Source organism: Ptychodera flava, chromosome 12 (assembly GCF_041260155.1).
Source record: "Ptychodera flava strain L36383 chromosome 12, AS_Pfla_20210202, whole genome shotgun sequence".
Taxonomy (NCBI): Eukaryota; Metazoa; Hemichordata; class Enteropneusta; family Ptychoderidae; genus Ptychodera; species Ptychodera flava.
The window spans coordinates 6,889,415-6,908,013 of record NC_091939.1 but is presented as its reverse complement, the minus strand read 5'-3'; the positions used below and the strand labels follow the sequence as shown (position 1 = coordinate 6,908,013).

The 18,599-nt window shown below is 39.8% G+C and overlaps 1 protein-coding gene across 1 annotated transcript in view; it reads left to right on the top strand.

Annotated features, from left to right (window-relative positions):
• LOC139144832 (probable E3 ubiquitin-protein ligase HECTD4) overlaps nt 1-17,281 on the top strand; it is a 76,925-nt gene extending 59,644 nt beyond the window's left edge. The window contains 17 exon segments of the mRNA XM_070715625.1: nt 646-911; nt 1,738-1,898; nt 2,994-3,411; nt 4,149-4,279; nt 4,483-4,529; nt 4,532-6,592; nt 7,493-7,598; nt 8,293-8,511; nt 9,252-9,442; nt 10,039-10,305; nt 10,810-10,965; nt 11,522-11,694; nt 12,213-12,365; nt 12,610-12,731; nt 13,392-13,587; nt 14,049-14,271; nt 15,067-17,281. Coding sequence (XP_070571726.1) covers nt 646-911; nt 1,738-1,898; nt 2,994-3,411; nt 4,149-4,279; nt 4,483-4,529; nt 4,532-6,592; nt 7,493-7,598; nt 8,293-8,511; nt 9,252-9,442; nt 10,039-10,305; nt 10,810-10,965; nt 11,522-11,694; nt 12,213-12,365; nt 12,610-12,731; nt 13,392-13,587; nt 14,049-14,271; nt 15,067-15,203 — 5,027 coding nt within the window. The 3' untranslated portion in view covers nt 15,204-17,281.
• The last annotated feature ends 1,318 nt before the right edge of the window (nt 17,282-18,599 follow it).

Sequence of the window (18,599 nt, the reverse complement as noted above, 5' to 3'; positions counted from 1 at the left end):
CATGTTATATTTCATATGTTAGAATGTAGAAAAATTGTACGTGGTAGGGGAAATGTAGAAAATTGACTTTTGGTACGGCTGTGAAACCTTTCATGTTATACATTGAACTCAGAGGATTGTAAGACAGTGCTAAACCAATGTACAGGATGTGACCAGAGATATTGAAATTACATCCTTGAAATACTTGCCCCGTTTAAGCCCTGCTGTGCTCTTATTGCCATGACAACAGGAAGGAGGATTTGATAGATTTAAGATTGATAGATAAAGTCAAAGCAAATGTTTCATGTGTTTGTACACAGATTGATAACTAACATAAAAAAAGAATCTCTCGTACTTATGGTTTGCTGGCTGAAGTTATTCTAACAAAAAAGAGCTTCAATACCATCACTGGGGTTTTCAGTATCACTACAATTTTTGTCAGTTCAGTGTGTAGCCATTACTTGTTGTCTACTTTTTAATGTTTGAGAATGCCGTAGCCTGGAGGACAACAAAATACAAACAAATTAACTATGCTGTAACATCAAGTACAAATGAACCATTTATTACCAATTGGAAAGTGAAACCATATTATTTTTCCCCTTGTGGAGAATACCCTGTTTTCAATGGACTTGAAATAATTATGTATAAAACTTGCTTTCCACACAGGAATGACGGACATTGCCAGACAGACAGTTGAATTTCTCTATGAGGAGAATGGTGGCATGCCTCGTGATCTTCACCTGCCAACCATCGAAGACATCAAGGCAGAGGCGGCCAAGTTCACCATTGAGAGAGTCAGAAAGGGAACATCTGTGGTCATCAGGCAGTATAATAGTGAGACTGTGTCAGGGGGAACTGTGCTACCAAAGTTTGCCGTTAGGGGAATGTTGAAGACGTTTGGCCTGACTGGAGGTGTCTTGGATGTTGATACTGTGAGTGATATATCAAAGTGATCAATGCTGATGTCAGTGTTTTATGCAACATGCATCTGTAAAAGCAATGTTATGTTATTTTGGATATACATTATGGAAGGACTGACCTGTTCTATGTACTGTCTGAGTCAATGTGATGTGCTCGTAATGCTTCAATATGACTTAAATCAGACGTAGATGTGGCACCGTCTTTACTGTCAGTCATGCCTCACTGATGCTGTAGGAGACTAGCAAATGAGAATGGTTCTCCTCTGGAATAAAAATGGCTTGATATGTTCTATGTACTTGGTACACCTGACAGATCACGTGATGGTGGTACAAAAAACCCATGTGTACAAATGCGTATGGATATACATGTGTTTCTGTGCACGCTTGTGCAAATAGTTTCGTTTATACCGAGGTCCATTGGAAATCTGGGTTTAACCTATTGCAAAGAGCTAGAAAAGGTTGAAATTGCTACATGTATCATTTAATTTATTTTAATCAGATTGCTAATGCAAAAGACTTCTCTTAAACTCAAGAAAGTGTTTTCACACACAAATGACCTGAGGGAATTTCCAGACAGTATCATATTTATCCAAAGAGAATAAATTCTTGTTAGTTAGCACAGTGCATGATATTACTGCAAGTTGAACCAAATGTGTTGCTGTGCAGCCCTTACAAAGGAACTTCAATTTCCGCTGTTACCCTGACTTTGTATTGGTAAAAAAAGACATGAAAATCTTGAGAAACTGGTAAAACTCATTTGGAAGTACATAATATGAGAATTCTGTGAAGCCCCCATAAGTGCCTTGAACACTTCCTCAAACCTCTTCCATCCCTACAGCATAATGAATTGGTCCAAGTTGAGACATACCTGCGCAGTGAAGGAGTGCTGGTGAGATACTGGTATCCTATCGACATGCTTGAAAGACCACCACCAGGGTATCGAAAGAATTCTACAACAGGTCTCTCAAATATCGACACCTCTAATCTACACATACACAGGTATACCATTCAGCCATTGGTATTTCATGTCTAGTTGTTGGTGCCTACGGATGATGTCTTTCAGACTTTTGTTGAAATTTGTAACGTACCGTACTCGTCCGAGTATAAGCCCCTGCTTGTGTATAAGCCCCCCTGATTTCAGAGGATTTTTGAAAATGCATTACATCCGTGTATAAGCCCCTACCCTAGTGCAACTGGAGTTCCCTTGACAGCATCGTAAGGAAAATGACACGTTTCTCTAGTACTTTCTTGATTCTTTGACCCTGCTCACCCCTGTCCCCTAAATAGAATAGTCTCACTCACGTCTGCCATTGTTTATTTTTATTCACGACCATGACCGTGATGTTTTCATCCTCTATACGTGCAGTTTCTTTTGTATAAAGCAATTATCCTTTCATTTGTGGAGACTTTCCTGGTAACTATGACAATTTTCACTGCTATGTTGTTGTTTTCACAAGATGTAGACAGTTTTACTGGAATATTGAGTTGCCTTTCCGTGTAAGCAGTGCATGCCAGTTCGCATTACTGTTGATCAGCAGCATGCATGACGTCTTTGTTTCAAGTTTAGGGTTGTTTTGACGCTGAAATTTCACCAAAACGTCACTTCTGTATTCAGAGATTGTATAATCAATTTCTTTGGATGTGTAAGTCAATTTGGAAGCGATAGAAAGTTCAAGGGGTGTTGAAAAAAAATTGTTTGTAAAATTAGCATAAATTAAGCGTCGAGTATAAGCCCCTCCCCTAGTTTTACCGCCGTTTTGTGTTGTCGAACCGGGGGCTTATACTCGAACAAGTACGGTATATGCCTCAGAATATTGCTTTGATCTCTTGTGAAAAACTATTTGGGATTTGTGGTTTTCTCAAGATGAATCCATACACTTACAACATATTTTCATTTATGGTTGATATTAAAATTGGGTGGATCTGCTTGAAGAATGCTCTGATTGACATATAGACATATTCATGATCCCATTTGGATATCAAATCTCTTCAGATTTCAAACTTCAGTAAAATTGTCTAACTGTGTGGTTAAACAGTATGTCATGTAGCTTTTAGATGATAGATAACATTTTTTAAATGTTGCCATTTCAATAGGGAGTTACTTCGCTATGAAGCAGCCGTTGCAAGAATGCATTGCAGAGGTGCTCTGCTGGAGTTGATCAACCAATGCCGCAGTCCAGTCAGGCAGCCTTCACTCCTTGAAAACATCGAACCAGCCCTGATTGCTGCCGCGGCAACAGCTGTCCCTGAACTTGATCTGACCCACCTTCAGCTGTTGTCCAATGACCTCCTGGCATCACCACAGACAGATGGAGGTATCACAGCCTCCTCCCTAACATCCACGCCGTCACCATGGCAATGCCTCGCCTCCAACACAGGCTCCATCGTTGATGTGTTTTACCATGACAACTACAAGTTGAGGGAGGAACTGTCTATTGCCATAGCAACTGCTGCCAGGCATGGTGAAGATCAGCTGATGGAACTGACCAATCAGCTTTGTACCTGTTTACAGGTAAGTCAAAGGTCAACTACATTCTACATGGTTCCTGTCTTCAGCATGAGACATTTCTGCGGCTACCAGCTGGGACTACGCTAAATACACAATAAATAGTTGAAAACCAGAAATTAAATGGAACAGGGTGTAAACTAAACCTGTGCATAAATGTACATTAGAATATGTATTTTCCTGAGGACATGTTTGTCCACAAGTATTTGTTGGTACCGCTGTAACATGCCTTCGTACCTCCATTTTCTGTAAAACTCCGCATTTCTCAGAGTGCGTCATTTTGTTCTTTAGTAGGATTACATGGTATCCACTCTGTACAGTCAGCCATGCTTTTTTTCCATATGAATATCTTAGATGTAATCAACTGAGAAACAATACATCAAAGTCAGTGAGGATTTTTATCGGTTTGAAGTGGATTTCAGCCAGTAGACTGCCTAATTTGCATTACTTATCCTTTTTGAAGCTTTTTTTTGTCACTTGGGGTAAAATTGTGGAAACAAATGGGTCTGTTTCGATGTAATTCAGTCATTTTTTAACTTTATGTAGAAATTGAAAACAGAGTTTCAGTCAGCTACAAAACTTCATGGACAATTCATCTTTTATTGTTATCATTTCCAAAATTGTATCATGCTAGGAAATGGTAAATTATTCACTGAGACTGGGTAGGAAGGCTTTCAGAGTCAGGGTTGACAGGAAGGGATAGTACCGATCTTTCTTGATTATACTTTGGTTTTCCTGTACAGAATGCTCCAAGTAATTTTCTGTGTGAAGTCCTACCGGTGTCAGAGAGTAAACTCAACTCAGATGTGCATTTCCCTGGTGCGTCCTTGATAGTGGTCAGCTGTAAAACAGATCCAAAGTCATCCAAGAAAGAGTAAGTCAAGTTCGTTACTAATTTTGACGCTTTCCTCTGTTGGAGACCGTAGTCCCAACACAACCCTTTCATCACCGTCAATGGGAGAAATATATTTACAGGATGTGAAATGAAATTGTCAAGTCATAGTTTTCTCATCGTTTCGGGATTCATGAGGAAGGTGTAAACTGTGTAAGTTTTTTTTTCTCTCTTTCTTCAAACAGTTCATCACTGTACAAATCACCCTGGGCCAGGATCTACTGTTATGGCATCGGCACCATACTAGGAAAACTGGGCAATCATCGAGGCAAGAAGTCATCAGTTATCCAATAGAAGCATCTCTCAGCAGTACTGGTGGATTAACAGCGCCCCCTAGCAGCCAGATTGATCAGTATCCAACCATAATGCTGCCCTGTGATAGGATACAGGTACAGATGGGAGTCTCGCCACCCCCTGGAGTTGCTGTAAACCTGCATGGATTGCCTCCGGAATTTCCTTTAGCCATGGCATATGTTGAAACATTGGCCAGCGGAAAGACTTTTAAAGAGAGGGCATCATTTGACAAGAAGGATGAGGAGCCTGTTGTGATAACAGCAAGCGTATTGCTGCATGCAACCGAGTTGTTGACTTACTATCTGTGGCACACGGATGTTCCAGCATTGATCAAGGAATATGTTTTCCTGCTCTTGGCCCAGCTTCTGCGCAGGCTTCACAAGACACAGCAAATGGAATTTGCATTGCCTCATCCGAGTCCGTCGCTGTCGCTGCTCATGCAGTTACAGCAGTTGCAGACCGAACTTCGCAAATTGTATGACAGTGAGACACAATCCAGTGGATCAGGTGCGTCGGGTCTAGTCAGGCATACCACGTATTTCCATGCCTTGATGGAGGTGTGTTTGGCATTATCTGAAATCAGCATGCCCATGAGTTCTGCCTCTTCACTGACGGTATCAACAGCACCAGGAGTCGCCACTGGCATTTCTACCAGCGTGCCTCCGCTACCAGTGACTCCAACTAGCCCGGTCACAGCCGCCAAGCGCAAGAAGATCAAAACCAAACGTCTGAGCAGTGCGAAACGCAGTCTGAAGCCTAGTGAAAGTGACAGTTCGGGTGATGTCAGCCTCAATGGATCCAAACCAGAAGACATGCTGTGGTTTCACAGAGCACTTACAATGTCTTTGATACTGAGACACTTGGCATATCGCGAATCACAAGGACAAGCAGTGACGAAGGACGCCATCAGCGATGCCTGTCAGTCCTTGATGGTGCCTACTGCACACTCCCGGTTACTTGTAGTCTCAGGTATCCCCACTCATCTGGAAGAAGAAGTTGTGAGGAAAGCTATCATGAAGGCTTGTAATGGACAAGGGGGACTCTACAAGGAAGAAATTTACATACCAACTCAAGAAATTGAAATGGACACTGGGGGCAGTGAGGTGAAGGAACAGGCCCAGAGTAGTGAAGGCGAGGTCAGTGAAGGTCAGGGGTCAAAAGAGCCGCCTGCGGTGGCTCCAACCGCAGTACCAGAGGGGGGTTCACTCCCTGGAGGTGAGAACACTGCTGAAGGGGAGCGGGAAGAGCCACTTGCAGAGGAGAGGTCGGAGGTCAACTTAGAGGACATTGAAATCATGGATGTTACAGAGGCAGAGGCGAATGTGGATGCAGAGAGTGCATCTGACCCACAACCACAGCAGCCTCCTCAACCACCACCGCCTCCACCTCCACCATCATCAGAAGATGTTCCCTCAGCTCCAACTGAAGGAGAACGGAAAACAGAAGAGGGAGATAAGAAGGAGGAGGTGAAAACAATACACTGTGTCAAAGGTGTGGCGGTGATCGAAGTGAGGTCAAAGGCTAAAGTTGAGGACATCAAAGCAGCGCTGCTTAAGAGCAGGCCAATCGGATTGTCCACGACCTACGAGGACGATGACCTTGTGAATGTAACCTCTGAGACCATGCTGTCTGTGTTTCCTGTCAATCAGAGCTTGCTAGCCGAGTCTCACACCAACGACACCTTGGATCGATACTTTGAACAGAAACTCATCACAAAGAAACTTAGCGCAGGGCTGCACCCGAAAGCTGTTGACTCCCTCACTGAAATATTCACCAGTTGTGCTTACGCAGAACAGAAACTTAGACTGGACACGGCCACCAAGGAGATCATAGCCAGCGAGTTGTATTTGAATAAGGACCAGATGCTGTCACAGACACCAGGAAACTTGCTTTATCAGTTCTTTTCAAATGTGAGACCTCCTAAGAAATCAGTGTCGGAGCATGTGAGTCACGTACTCAGACAGTATGGTGTGGGAAAACCAAGCAAAGTCAAAGCACAAGGTGAGATAGCCCATTGCAAGAATGTCATAGAACTATTACAAAAGCAGTTTGACAGAATGGTCTTTTTAATGCCAGTATCCTCTTAAAGACCACATACCACCAGAAAGCAGCACAAGCGAGGATTAGTGCACACACAATCTTTGGATAGGAAGTGACGGGTTTTCAGCAAAAAGGGTGTTGAGGGAGGGGGACCCCTAGCTATGAACTCCATCCCTAACACTAAATGAATGGTGGTCAATGCTGATCAAAGTGCAAAGCTATCTTTGACGACAAAACATCACTATTGTGGAAAACACCAGGTCTACAAACACATGATTGTTTCTCGGTGTCGGGTTTCTCTGTATAGCATGTCAGGTTCTCTTGAGGATAGCATTCAAACAACTGTAAGGTTGTATGTGCCTCGAAAGTGAAAGACTTAAGCTTTTGCTCAACTTTCCTCAAGGAATCTTTCAACCATTCTCTTTCAAAAACAAGAATAAAAATCAGGGGTCACGGCACAAATTTTGGTACTAGAGATGCAAATTATCCAAGCTTTATTGATATTTGAATTTCAAAATTGGTGCCATCCTTGTGTTAATTCTATAAAGATTAACTCGATTTAAAATCAAACAACTAAGACAGCGAAAGCTGCTTCAAAATGAACCCCCCACAAGTGGTAGATCAGAATTTTAAAAGTTTAAGAGTCAAAATATCAGTCCCTGAGATGCATTCTACCTTAAAGAAGTCTGATAAGAAGTAGTTTCAAATTCTCAGAACTGAATCTTTGCATCTGAAATGTAACACACCCATATTCTTTCATGAAGAGACTACACATTGATGTTCTTGAGTACAGCCTCATGATGACTCTCACACAGTCCTGATACTTTATATATTCCATGAATAATGTAATTTCTCCAACAGGAAAGAATGGGAAAGATGTAGAGAAAGGTGCTAAACCGGTCAAGAGGAACAGTAGAGGAAGCAAAGAAAGACTTGCATTAGGAGATGTGACCACTGTCAAAGTCAAGTGAGTTTCTAAAAATTGGATTAACGCCCCCATGAAAAGTTTTAACTCCAAATGACCAACTGAACCAAATGGAAACGACTTTCTGATAGGGACCATAGCTGTAACCTTTGACAATATTTGAAGTATTTTTATTCTGTAAAACACAGGCATTTTCTTATTCTTCTTCCACAAAATATGTTGAAATACAAAAGGACCGCATCAGCCATGCTCACTCAATGTAATTTTATTGTTGACAAATGAATTCCGGTCCAGACTTAAACTCAGTTGTCCATGATAAAAGTGGACATTGCAAACATACACCAGACATTTCCACATAAACAACAGACTGTTGTTGAAAGACAGAACTAAATTACTAAAACATGCATCAAATGTTACAGCTATATGACACTATAGGGCTACTAACCTTTTTTGGGGATACAATCAATTAGTCTTTGATTTACTTGAACCCTAGACCTAAACCTTTTCAAGGTTAGATTTCAAGGGCTCCATCTCAGAGGATGTCCATGATCAAAAAATGTCTGGTTGGGAGGGCTGGTAAGCCTTGGCACAGAAAACCTGATGATGGGTAGCCATAGTATGTTTGCTGAAGCGTAACTTTGACAAAACCAAGGTAACACAACTCCAGAAGCACTGATCTAATGTAGACCAGGCACATACTAAGAACCCATGAACACTTTATCCACATTCACATCAGAACAACCAGTACTGAGAAGAAAGTCAGGAAGCAGGAGAAATCAGCTAAGGAGACCAGTGAGAAACCCAAGACAGAAGATGCCAAAGTTAAGGAGTCCAGTGAAGACAAGGTGCTGACACTAGAGGGCTTTCTTCAGTACCTAGCTGATAAAGCAAAGGTTGATGTGAGGGCAGCGTGGAGAGCCATCATGGCTTGTGGGTATGATTTACACTTTGACAGGTAAGTTGTAAGTGTTCGTCTTATAAAAAACTGAAGATAACACATTTCTAGTCATTCCTGGCCCTTTTAGAAATGCTTTTGATCATAGAATTATCAGTCACAGGTTACATACTGAAACTGAGAAAGTTCTTTTCTTTGTATAATAACTTTAATCCATATGATAAATTAATACACTAACACTCATGATTATTTTATGGATGTGAATCTATGGACTAAAATCATACCCTTGAAAATAGATAATGAAAAATAAGCCGTTTCTATTGATCAATAAATAAATGGAATGAACGAATTAATATTAATATATAAATAAGTTTCTAAAACTTTACTGTTGAATGTTAAATCGTCTAAGGTACATATGTCACTTTAGCACTCAACATACAATAAAATGAACTATTCAAAAGCTACCTAGTCTTTTGGTGTCTCGAATAAAATTTTGCCACCTAAGTGATTTATGAAAGTCTCAGGTGGTCGACCATATTTTTAACATGGTAGATTTCTACAGGTAAAACATGATTACAAAGTCAAAGTAAAGTTTAGGTTATACAGGAATTTTATACCAGAAATGCCTAAAAATATGACAAGATATATGAGTTAAGCGAGTTTCACAAACAAACAGAACTTTTTGCCATGAAAACAGTTGGATGTGTGTTTAAAGTATTTATCAAGTTTCTGTCTGAAACTTGAAGAGTTTCTCCATTGAATTACTGTAAACACATGTCATTTTGCTCCTTCCATATTAGGTGTGCATGTTCTGAAGTTAGTGAAGCTTTGCAGCTCTGTAAGCAGTGGACACTAGAAATGGACTGTGCCCTGGTCTCTTTCATCAATTCCTTATGCAGAAGACTGGCTGTTACACCAGCTAGACTTCATCCCCATGAAATTTACCTTACCGAGGCCCAGTGTGCAAATCCAGATTACAACTGTCTACAAGGTGGGTGATAACTATTCAGAATAGCCCCCCACCCCCGCAAAAAAAATGGGCATAGTAATTTTTTCCCTTCCAGCAACTTTTGACGATATTCATAGCCACAGTTGAAAAGTTTGTGCCATAATTCTCATGGAAACATGTTGTTTGATTTGGGCGGGGGGTATATGGTAGGAGGGTTTATGCCTAGTGACATCAGAGAAACATCATTAATATGCAAAAATAACTTTTTCTCCAGGAATTCGGGGGAGGGTAGGGGGGGGTTCACTCACACTGTACCACAAAATCTACATGTGCTTACACTTGAAAGTATCATCAAGGCAGTGCAGATATACCGGTACAGTATATACTAACAGTGTAGACATTGTGTAAGGACTTGCAATCACTCAAAGTGGAACCACATACAGACTTTTATGACATACCGTCCCTTTAAAAATATTGACAAACACCAATTTCACCAGGCTTCTCATAAGTGCTTTAATAATATTTGAATAAAATGTGTTTTAAGTGAATGAAAACCTCTGATGGTTAGATGAAACAAATGATTGTAGTGGCAATCGAAGATGATGTGTGAACTTTCTAGTATCATGTTTTGTCTGCAGGGTTGCCACCAGAAAGTATACGACTACGGTTTGCCTTACTCCAGTCCTTGAACACAACTCTACAGTCTTTCTTCCTGCCCATGGTTGACCTTCGACCTTACAAGATGTTTAGCGAGAGCACTGCTGCCTTGCTTGCCAATGCCAGGGGCCTGACATTCTACGACACCAAGACGGCACTGCTGAACCACATCTTGAACATCACAGCACAGAGAAACCTGGACCAAGCGGCCCCTGAGATTAATCTAGATCCTCTTGAAGTAGTAGGGGGTAGGTCTTTGTCAAAGGTCAAGGTGTTCACGAAATTCAATCAAATGTGTTTAAAAATACGGGAAAAAATAATGTAGATATAGGGCAAGACCTTGAATGTATCCAAGACAGAAATCACAATTCCTGTAGTTTTTCAATAAATTTTGCAAGCTAGACATGATCATTTGAACAAAATTTGGTGTATTCTATGTCTTTTACCATTGCCATATGTTATAATGTTTGACCACTGAGCTGTTCATATTCTTCATCACTGAGTTATTTTCCAAACATAATATTGTAGCAATCAAGCACTGGTTTGCCTATCTTTCTCGTCATCATGCTTTCAAAAAGGGTCAAACTTTATTCCTGCAAAGTCTGCAGTGTTTCCATGAGGTTTTCACAAATACCGAGAGTTGGATATCGGTAAATGAGCTCAAAACTACCATTCTCACAATAAGGACAGGTATTTCTTCAACACAACAGTTGAATGGACATAACCATGGTACCTTTTTTGCTCTACAATAGGTGAGCCCAAGGATGTGATGTCCACTCAATTTTGCCAGGCATTCCGGCAGCTGAACAGCATACCGTCAGCTCAACTGTGTGTCCGCATAGCCAGTGGTGGTGATCCGACTTATTCTTTCAATGTTAGGCTAGCAGGTGAAGAAGTCCATGGAACAAGTAAGTCTGTTTCCATGAATTCTCCATATCAGAACCTCCCTTGCATGGCGATTTGTGTGAACCAGTCCAGACTCATTCCTTTCCTCCAGTGTATGTGAACTTTTGTATGCATCTTGACTAGAAACCTGTATTTAATAAATACGGAAAGAAATTGGTTGATCTTGTTAAGAGTTTAAGAAACCAAAAGTGTAAGAACTTTCAAAGTATAGTTCATTTGCAGCAAAAAACATAGTTTGCTTGGAAAATGTTTTGAATTAAATGAAAATATTGTTTTAACAATTGAACGTATGATCCTGATGAGTTTAAAGCCAGTTGGAGGCAGGGTCGTTGGGTGTTGTTGACATTTCAAAACAGGAAAAATAAGGATTCAACAGAAAATAAAGATATCAGTCTTTGATATTTGAGTATTCTCCACTCCACTGTCTATGAGTACTAATGTAATAACACTATCCATTCTAATAAGGTTGTGCAGGTGTTGAATTGCCAAAATTTTCTGTACCGAGACCAACAAAATTCAAAAATTGAGAGCGTACGATATTTTCTTTCACTCTTACAGGTGGTTCCTTCAGGCATTTTCTCTGGCAGGTCACGCATGAACTCCAGAGCCCTATTCTGAAACTGTTAATATTGTGTCCAAGCTCTTCTGCTGGTAGAAATAAGGGTAAATATATCCTAAAACCAGGCCCTATGACGTATGCTGAGGAAAAATTACTACAGTTCTTTGGTCAGGTGAGTATCTTATTGTTTTGCGATCTTGTAATGAATTCAGAGATCTCGTTACAACATGAAGAGGGATTGTTTGTTCTTTTGCAAGAGGGTAAGTGCTTATATTCACAGAGGGCTTCACTACTCATTGATTGAGATATTTCAACTCTTCAACTTTCAACAAACTGAACCTGTGTGATTGAAGTTCCGATGAAGCCATCTTGTTTATTAATCAAAGCTGCAGTGAGAAGGCCATCAAATCTTTTGGCAGTAAAAAACCAAGAACTGAATACCAGGTCTTACTTTGGATGTGCACTTTGTTGATTCATGCTGTGAGATTTGTTTCGGAGAGCACTGCTACATTGTCATTATGTCACTCTTCTAAAAGCATTTTATTACAATTCACATTCCATGATTTATTCCCATGTCTAGCTTATCCCAGCTATTATTCCCTGATTTCTTCCTATGTCCACCCACAGTCTGGAGGGACCGTGGTCCACCTTGTCACAGCTGATATTCCATGATTTTTTCCCCATATTTAGCTGCTTGGCGTGTCAATCCGGGCAGACATTCCCATTGCCATGGATCTGCTACACACATTCTGGAAGTGTCTGGTAGATGCACCACTCACTGTGGAAGAAGATCTTAAAGAAGCTGATGTCCTGACCTACAAATTCATCAAAAAATTAGAACAGGTAGGCTCAGGAACACAAGACAAGAGTTCTTGTAAAGAGTGCATCCAATGTGTGCGATGTTGAATCACTAAGAGTTGATTATGACAAATAGCATTACATAAATATATGTTAGCAGTCACAAAATGTGAGGTTTTGAAAACATATTTAACACTTAATTTCTTTTTGACATGCCCTGTGTATTTTATGTCTGATACAGTGGTCAAATAAAGACACTTTGTATATTGTTGTTGTATTTTTCATGCAGCTACAGGATGAAAGTGAGTTCAACGCCCATTACTCCGAGGGGTGTATGTACAGGTTTACGTACACCTCTCTGACAGGTGATGAAGTAGAACTGAAGCCAGGTGGAAGAAATGTTCATTTGTGGTGAGTGTTACCATCATACTCTGCTGAGTAAACTTTGATTTTAAAGGTATACAGTCACCTGAAATCTAAATATGCCCATATATGGTCAAGGGGGCGTTCCTTGGTATTCAAAATGCCCATGTGAGGGCGCTGTTTTTTAAAAGCGGCCACCCGCTTAAAATCTGTGATTGGTTAGATAGATATTCTCTTTCCATGGTAATTGTGGCAAAATTAGAACAGGTGACAGTATACCTTTAATGCAAACTGTCAACGTCATTACTGTAAAGTGTCCAAGTCAGTGGGAGGAACAGGGCATGACTGCACTTGTTAAACTATGTATTGTAAATTAATGGTACCAGGTATATTAATGCTGTTTTGTCAAGGAAGGCACCCAAAGACCAATATTTCAACTTTAAGAAAAAGGACTGGGACTCAGTATCCTCCATGTAAGCCAGGAATTCTGTAAGCAGCACTCTGCATGAAAATCCGTTTAAGCCATTCCCTCTGTGTGGCATATTGTTACTATAGTGTTAGGACCCATGCACAAGGCCTGGGGAGTGTATGGTGGGAGTGAGCATGGTACACCCATTGCTACAGTCTGGCCTTTGCAAATTATGAAGTACCCGTTACCTTTTAGTGAAGTGTACTTCAGTAATTATGTTTGTGTGGTTATTTTTGCAGCTGGGAGAACAGGTTGGAATACTTGCAATGCATCCGCAGACTCAGGCTGCAAGAGTTAGAGTGTAGCGTCAGAATGTTGGCAGTGAAGTGTGGTTTGGCGTCGGTAGTACCCATACAGCTGCTACCACTCATGACACCCTACGACATGGAACTCAGAACCTGTGGACTTCCCATTGTAGATCTAGACTTTCTGAAGGTAGGTGATGTCAAACTTAATTGCTTTGTTCATTAGCGCTGGTGCATTTGAAAGGAAGATGATATCCAACCATTCTTTACGTCTGTGGTTACAGTGAAGGGGACTTTACAGTTTATGTAAATGTCATTGTGTATACCCTGGTATAGGTCAGAAAAGGTCAAAAGTTGTCGCTGTAAGGAAATCTGTTCATTGCAGAGAAGAGAAGTTCCTAAGTTTTGATTATATTCAACAGTATCAAAAAGGTAAACCTGCATGAAATGTTTATGGTACAGATGCTCTATTTGTTAGACTCTGTCACTGATCCATAGAGTATTCTTTGCTTCACTAATAGAATCTTGACAAAGTTGTGCAGAAGAAGAGCCAAAAATGGAAGGTATGGCTTTTAAAAATTTGCATTTATTTTATTATGATAACACAAGCTACTTATGAAAGCTAAGATTTCGTAATTTTCATGTTTGTAGGCCCATACGATGTATCAAGTTGGTTTGATGGAGACAGACACGCACATCGAGTACTTCTGGAACGCCTTGGAGAGTTTCTCGCAAGAGGAGCTCTGTAAATTTGTCAAGTTTGCCTGCAATCAAGAGAGGATACCGTGTACATGTCCCTGCAAAGATGGAGTCTCAGACACTGCTCATGTACCTCCATATCCAATGAAGATAGCGCCTCCAGATGGGCCAAGTGGTAAGGGTTACCCTTGTTTGACCGTAGACTGTATGATAACATCACTGCACTTATGCATGGAATACCAGTCAATGAAAATGTGATGTGATTGTAACATGTCTTTTCTGTTAAACATAATTGCCTGCATGCAATACCAGCCCAATTGTTTAGTTTCTGTTTTGATCCAGGAAATTTTCAAACAGTGTCCGCAGTGTAGTCATGAATATTCATATTGATGGAGGTTGTACAGAAAAGCACAGTTGCTTGTGTTTGGCGATGCAGCATGAGTTTCCACTGAATTCTTCAAAGGTAGTATTGTCAGAAAACTAGCATCAGCAGGCACATAAACTCTTTGAAATGGAGAACTAACCATGCACATGTCAGATTCAGTTCTTCTAACAGCCAGTTGGAAAAATCCCACCTTGAAACACAAAGTTCGAAACTTGCTCAATCCTATCTCTGAAAACTTTACATCATTGTTTCATGATCAAGAAAAAAAACAGGGGTTACTGTCTGGGCTTAGTGATTTAATAGAGAAGCAAACATATGCAAACATACGAAAATTAATGAATGTAATACAACAACAGGGTTTCCTCACATAAAACTTCAGACTAAGACAAGCAAGCAATGCTCTCCACCTTACAATGGGCTTGAATAATTAGATGTTTCACTAATTACTTAATTTGCACTGTTCTCATCTGGTTTGTCATTCACAGGAAGCAAATATAGATTCTGCTCTGCCATCACCAAATAACATTTCAAAATTTCATGACATCCAAAATCTGAAATATAATGTATTTTCCTTTTCGGTGATAGGGTCTCCAGACTCCAGGTTCATCCGTGTTGAGACCTGCATGTTCATGATCAAGCTCCCCCAGTACTCAAGCCAACAGATCATGACCCAGAGACTACTGTACGCAGTCAATTGCCGCGAAGACCCACTCAGCGGATGAAAAGTAACACAGCCATGAAAGCTGTTGAGATCGATGTGTCAAGGATTGTTCAAGACAAACGAATCTGTAAAAACTAACTGAAATGTGACAAAACATGTATTTTGATGGTGCTAGTATACTAGTGAATGTTATGTCTGTGAGTTGCAATTGGAACTATGGACTCCCACAATGCACCTCTCATAATTGTGTTTATTTCTTTTTTTTGCCTTTTTTTGATGTATCTACAGCAAACAACTAATTTGATATTTTGATCTGCTATTAGTGAATATCTATTTGTATTTCCAATTATGCTTTGTGCAAAATGAAGTTATTTTCAACAGTTTTCAGCATTTGCTTACTCTTTTTTACTTTGATGAACTGAGATTCTTGGAACTTTTCACAAATATACAAATATCTCAACAAAAAAAGACATTTCTTCCATTGTAAAGTTATTGTTTGGCAATAGGAAAGCGCTAAGCAGTGTTTAAACTATCATGAGCATTGTCATAGGTTGCCTGTAACACATTGTATGGTAAGAGGTGTTACTCATTTTAATGTCATGCCAGCTGTATTGCAGCTTAAGGAGAACAATTATCAAAACACTGTATTTAAATTAAATGGTTGTATTTTCATGCGTCTTAGCTTTTTCAAAAGTCTCTTTTTTGCCACAGTGGGGTCCAGTCAGTAAGATTTTACGCGTGTTGTTCTGAATGTCTTTGCCAAAGCCTCAGTGATTGAGAAATCAACTCATGTTTTACCGACATTTACAAAAAGTTGCACACAGTATCATTTCGTAAGCGTACGGTGATGCAGAAGCCACAAGCTCCGTCTCTGATAAAACAGTGCATTTGCTTTGTGTACACTGGTTTTGATTATGTATTGGTGTGAAGATTTTGCGAACTTCTTTGCGATGTCAAGTCCAGTGTGACTATCGAAATATCACCAGGTAATTGGGTTGTGAAACTGGTGGAAAGCAACTATAGAAAATTGAGGCTGTGCACAGAACTGCAACAGACATCAGCATTCTACCATTTGCCCTGAAAAATTGTTGAAGAATGTACTCCTTTCATGCGGCTCTGTGAGAGGTTAGGGGGTCATAGGAATACATGTCAAAGGTCATATGTGATTATCATACTGTCAAGGTCATAAGTTCCTGCACCAAGAATGTCCTGAGCTCACAGTTCATGATCAGTTCTAAGAGGCAAATGGGTGCTTCTGAGCAGTTTCAGATTTTTACAAAGGTTGATGGTCAGACAACCAAAGATATTGAAAAAAAAATTTAAGATAATTACACTTTTTGGTGTATTGAACAGTGTAATATTAGTGCTTTGGGAAATGTTTGTATTTACATTGCGTGATTCTTTAAATTAGATGCTAATGTTTGATTTTAGTATGTGTATAGTGTTGTTCTTAAATTCTAGTTCTCCATTCTGGTATGCCTCGGATCAACCGCAAAATATTCTTTCCCTTCTCTAGCTTCAGAAAAAGCATTTCTGTAATCTGTAAGCTACATTCCATGTGCTGGGGCAAGCTTCAAGTGTCATAGGTCATTTTGGGGGAGTCATTTCAGGGGTCAGAGGTCAAAATTCTGGCAGAAGAATGAAAGGTAGGGTAGGCATCAGAATATTTTGGAGATTTCAAGAAAATCACAAACATGGACACAGAACAGAGATCATAAAGATTGCTACTTGTTTATCTTGTGAGAATATTTAGAATTAGCCGCTTCAAAATACTGATGCTCTGTTTGAAAGACCAATAGTACCTTTAAAAATGAATGAAAAAATGAAAACTTGTTCATGGAAACATCCAGCCAATTCTAACCCTTCAATTATTGTTGTGTACATATGCCAAAAAAATACACAGACAGACGGACGGACAGAGATGTACACCGATTTGTGAAATTCACAGATGGCGATGGAGATTAGCTTTAAAAGGGTACAGGTGTCTCTTACCGTGTAGATGCAATGTGAGTAGAATGAAATGTGCGCACTTTTAGTGACAACACACGATGAATTTTAAGATTATGAATTTGTTTTATGTGTGTATGAGTTCTTTAGAATGAGAGAAAATGGAATAAAAAAACAAAATGTGTAATGTTATTCAGTGCAAATTTGCACTGTCTGCGTGATTTTCTTCTGGTGTGCCATTTGAAGTAAAAATGAAATGTGGATACTCTGCAAGTTAGGAAATCTAAATTTCTTTCCAAAAGATCATCAGCATTGGTATTTACAATGGCTGTAAAGTCAATTGCCTGGTGTGGCTGTGACCAGAGTGACCCATGCATTGTATGCATTCTTTGAACCCCGTTGTTGACACAGAAAACGCCCTCTGTGGTCACTGTGACAAAAATAACATGATCAGCAAGGATAATTAATTATGATTCTCGATTCTGATGATGGATTGTTGTAGCGTTGTATGACAGAATGATAGCTTGTCTTTTCAATCAACTGTGGATTAGAGGTACACATATGCTCCAATTCAATTTGTATCAACCCAAAGAAAAGACTGAATATCTAAAATTTGCACTTTGTATCTCAAGTGTTGTCTCCTATCTCAGTGATGCGCTACCTGTTTTCAGTTCTCCATCAGAATACACTGCACATTAACCCTTTTCCTGCCAAGTTCATATTTCACCACCAGGTCAAGATGGTTAAAATTAATGAAACACAACTTATTCCATATGGTGTATTTTAACATAATACTGTACATTTGAAAGCTGTTTAAAACAAAAATACTGTAAACTTATTTTTTTGGACTAAAGATGATATAACAGACCAAGCCAAGTAGGTGAAAATATGTCATGTTTTAGCTCAATACCGCTTTTTACTGACTTTGCTGATGGGGAAGTGATACTGTCTGGCAGGAAAAGGGTTAAAAGTTCTTTTTACGAATGCTGACAAATTTTTGGTTGGCAGTGGCCAGCTATTGTACAAAGTCAGAACTGTCATTGAACAAGTCATTGTCAATGACATAGTCCCCCCAAATATAAATTTGTCCATGTGCATCAGTAAAAGTGTACAGATGTGATTGTAAATGCAGTTCCCAATTCCAGAAGTGCCAACTTGGCAAAAGAATGTTTCCTTTTTCTCTTTCAATAGAAGTGGTGACATATCCTTTGTGCCTTGTATTCTTTTAAACAAATGGGATCAGAACATGGAAAATACACAGAAGAGGGTGCTATCACATACAGTCTTTCATGACTACTTGATTATGTTCAAATTGTACTGAATGAGGTTGACTTGAATGTGCCTGTGGCATACTTGCAAGAGAATTGTTTTGGCAAGGTCAGATTTCCTAGGGGATGACAATGGTAATAGTGAAAAAGTCAAAGGATAGAAATCGAGGCAAGTACCCTGCAAGTAGTGGTGGATATTTTGTAAGTATACTGATAGAGGGCGCTATCACATGGTAGCTTGC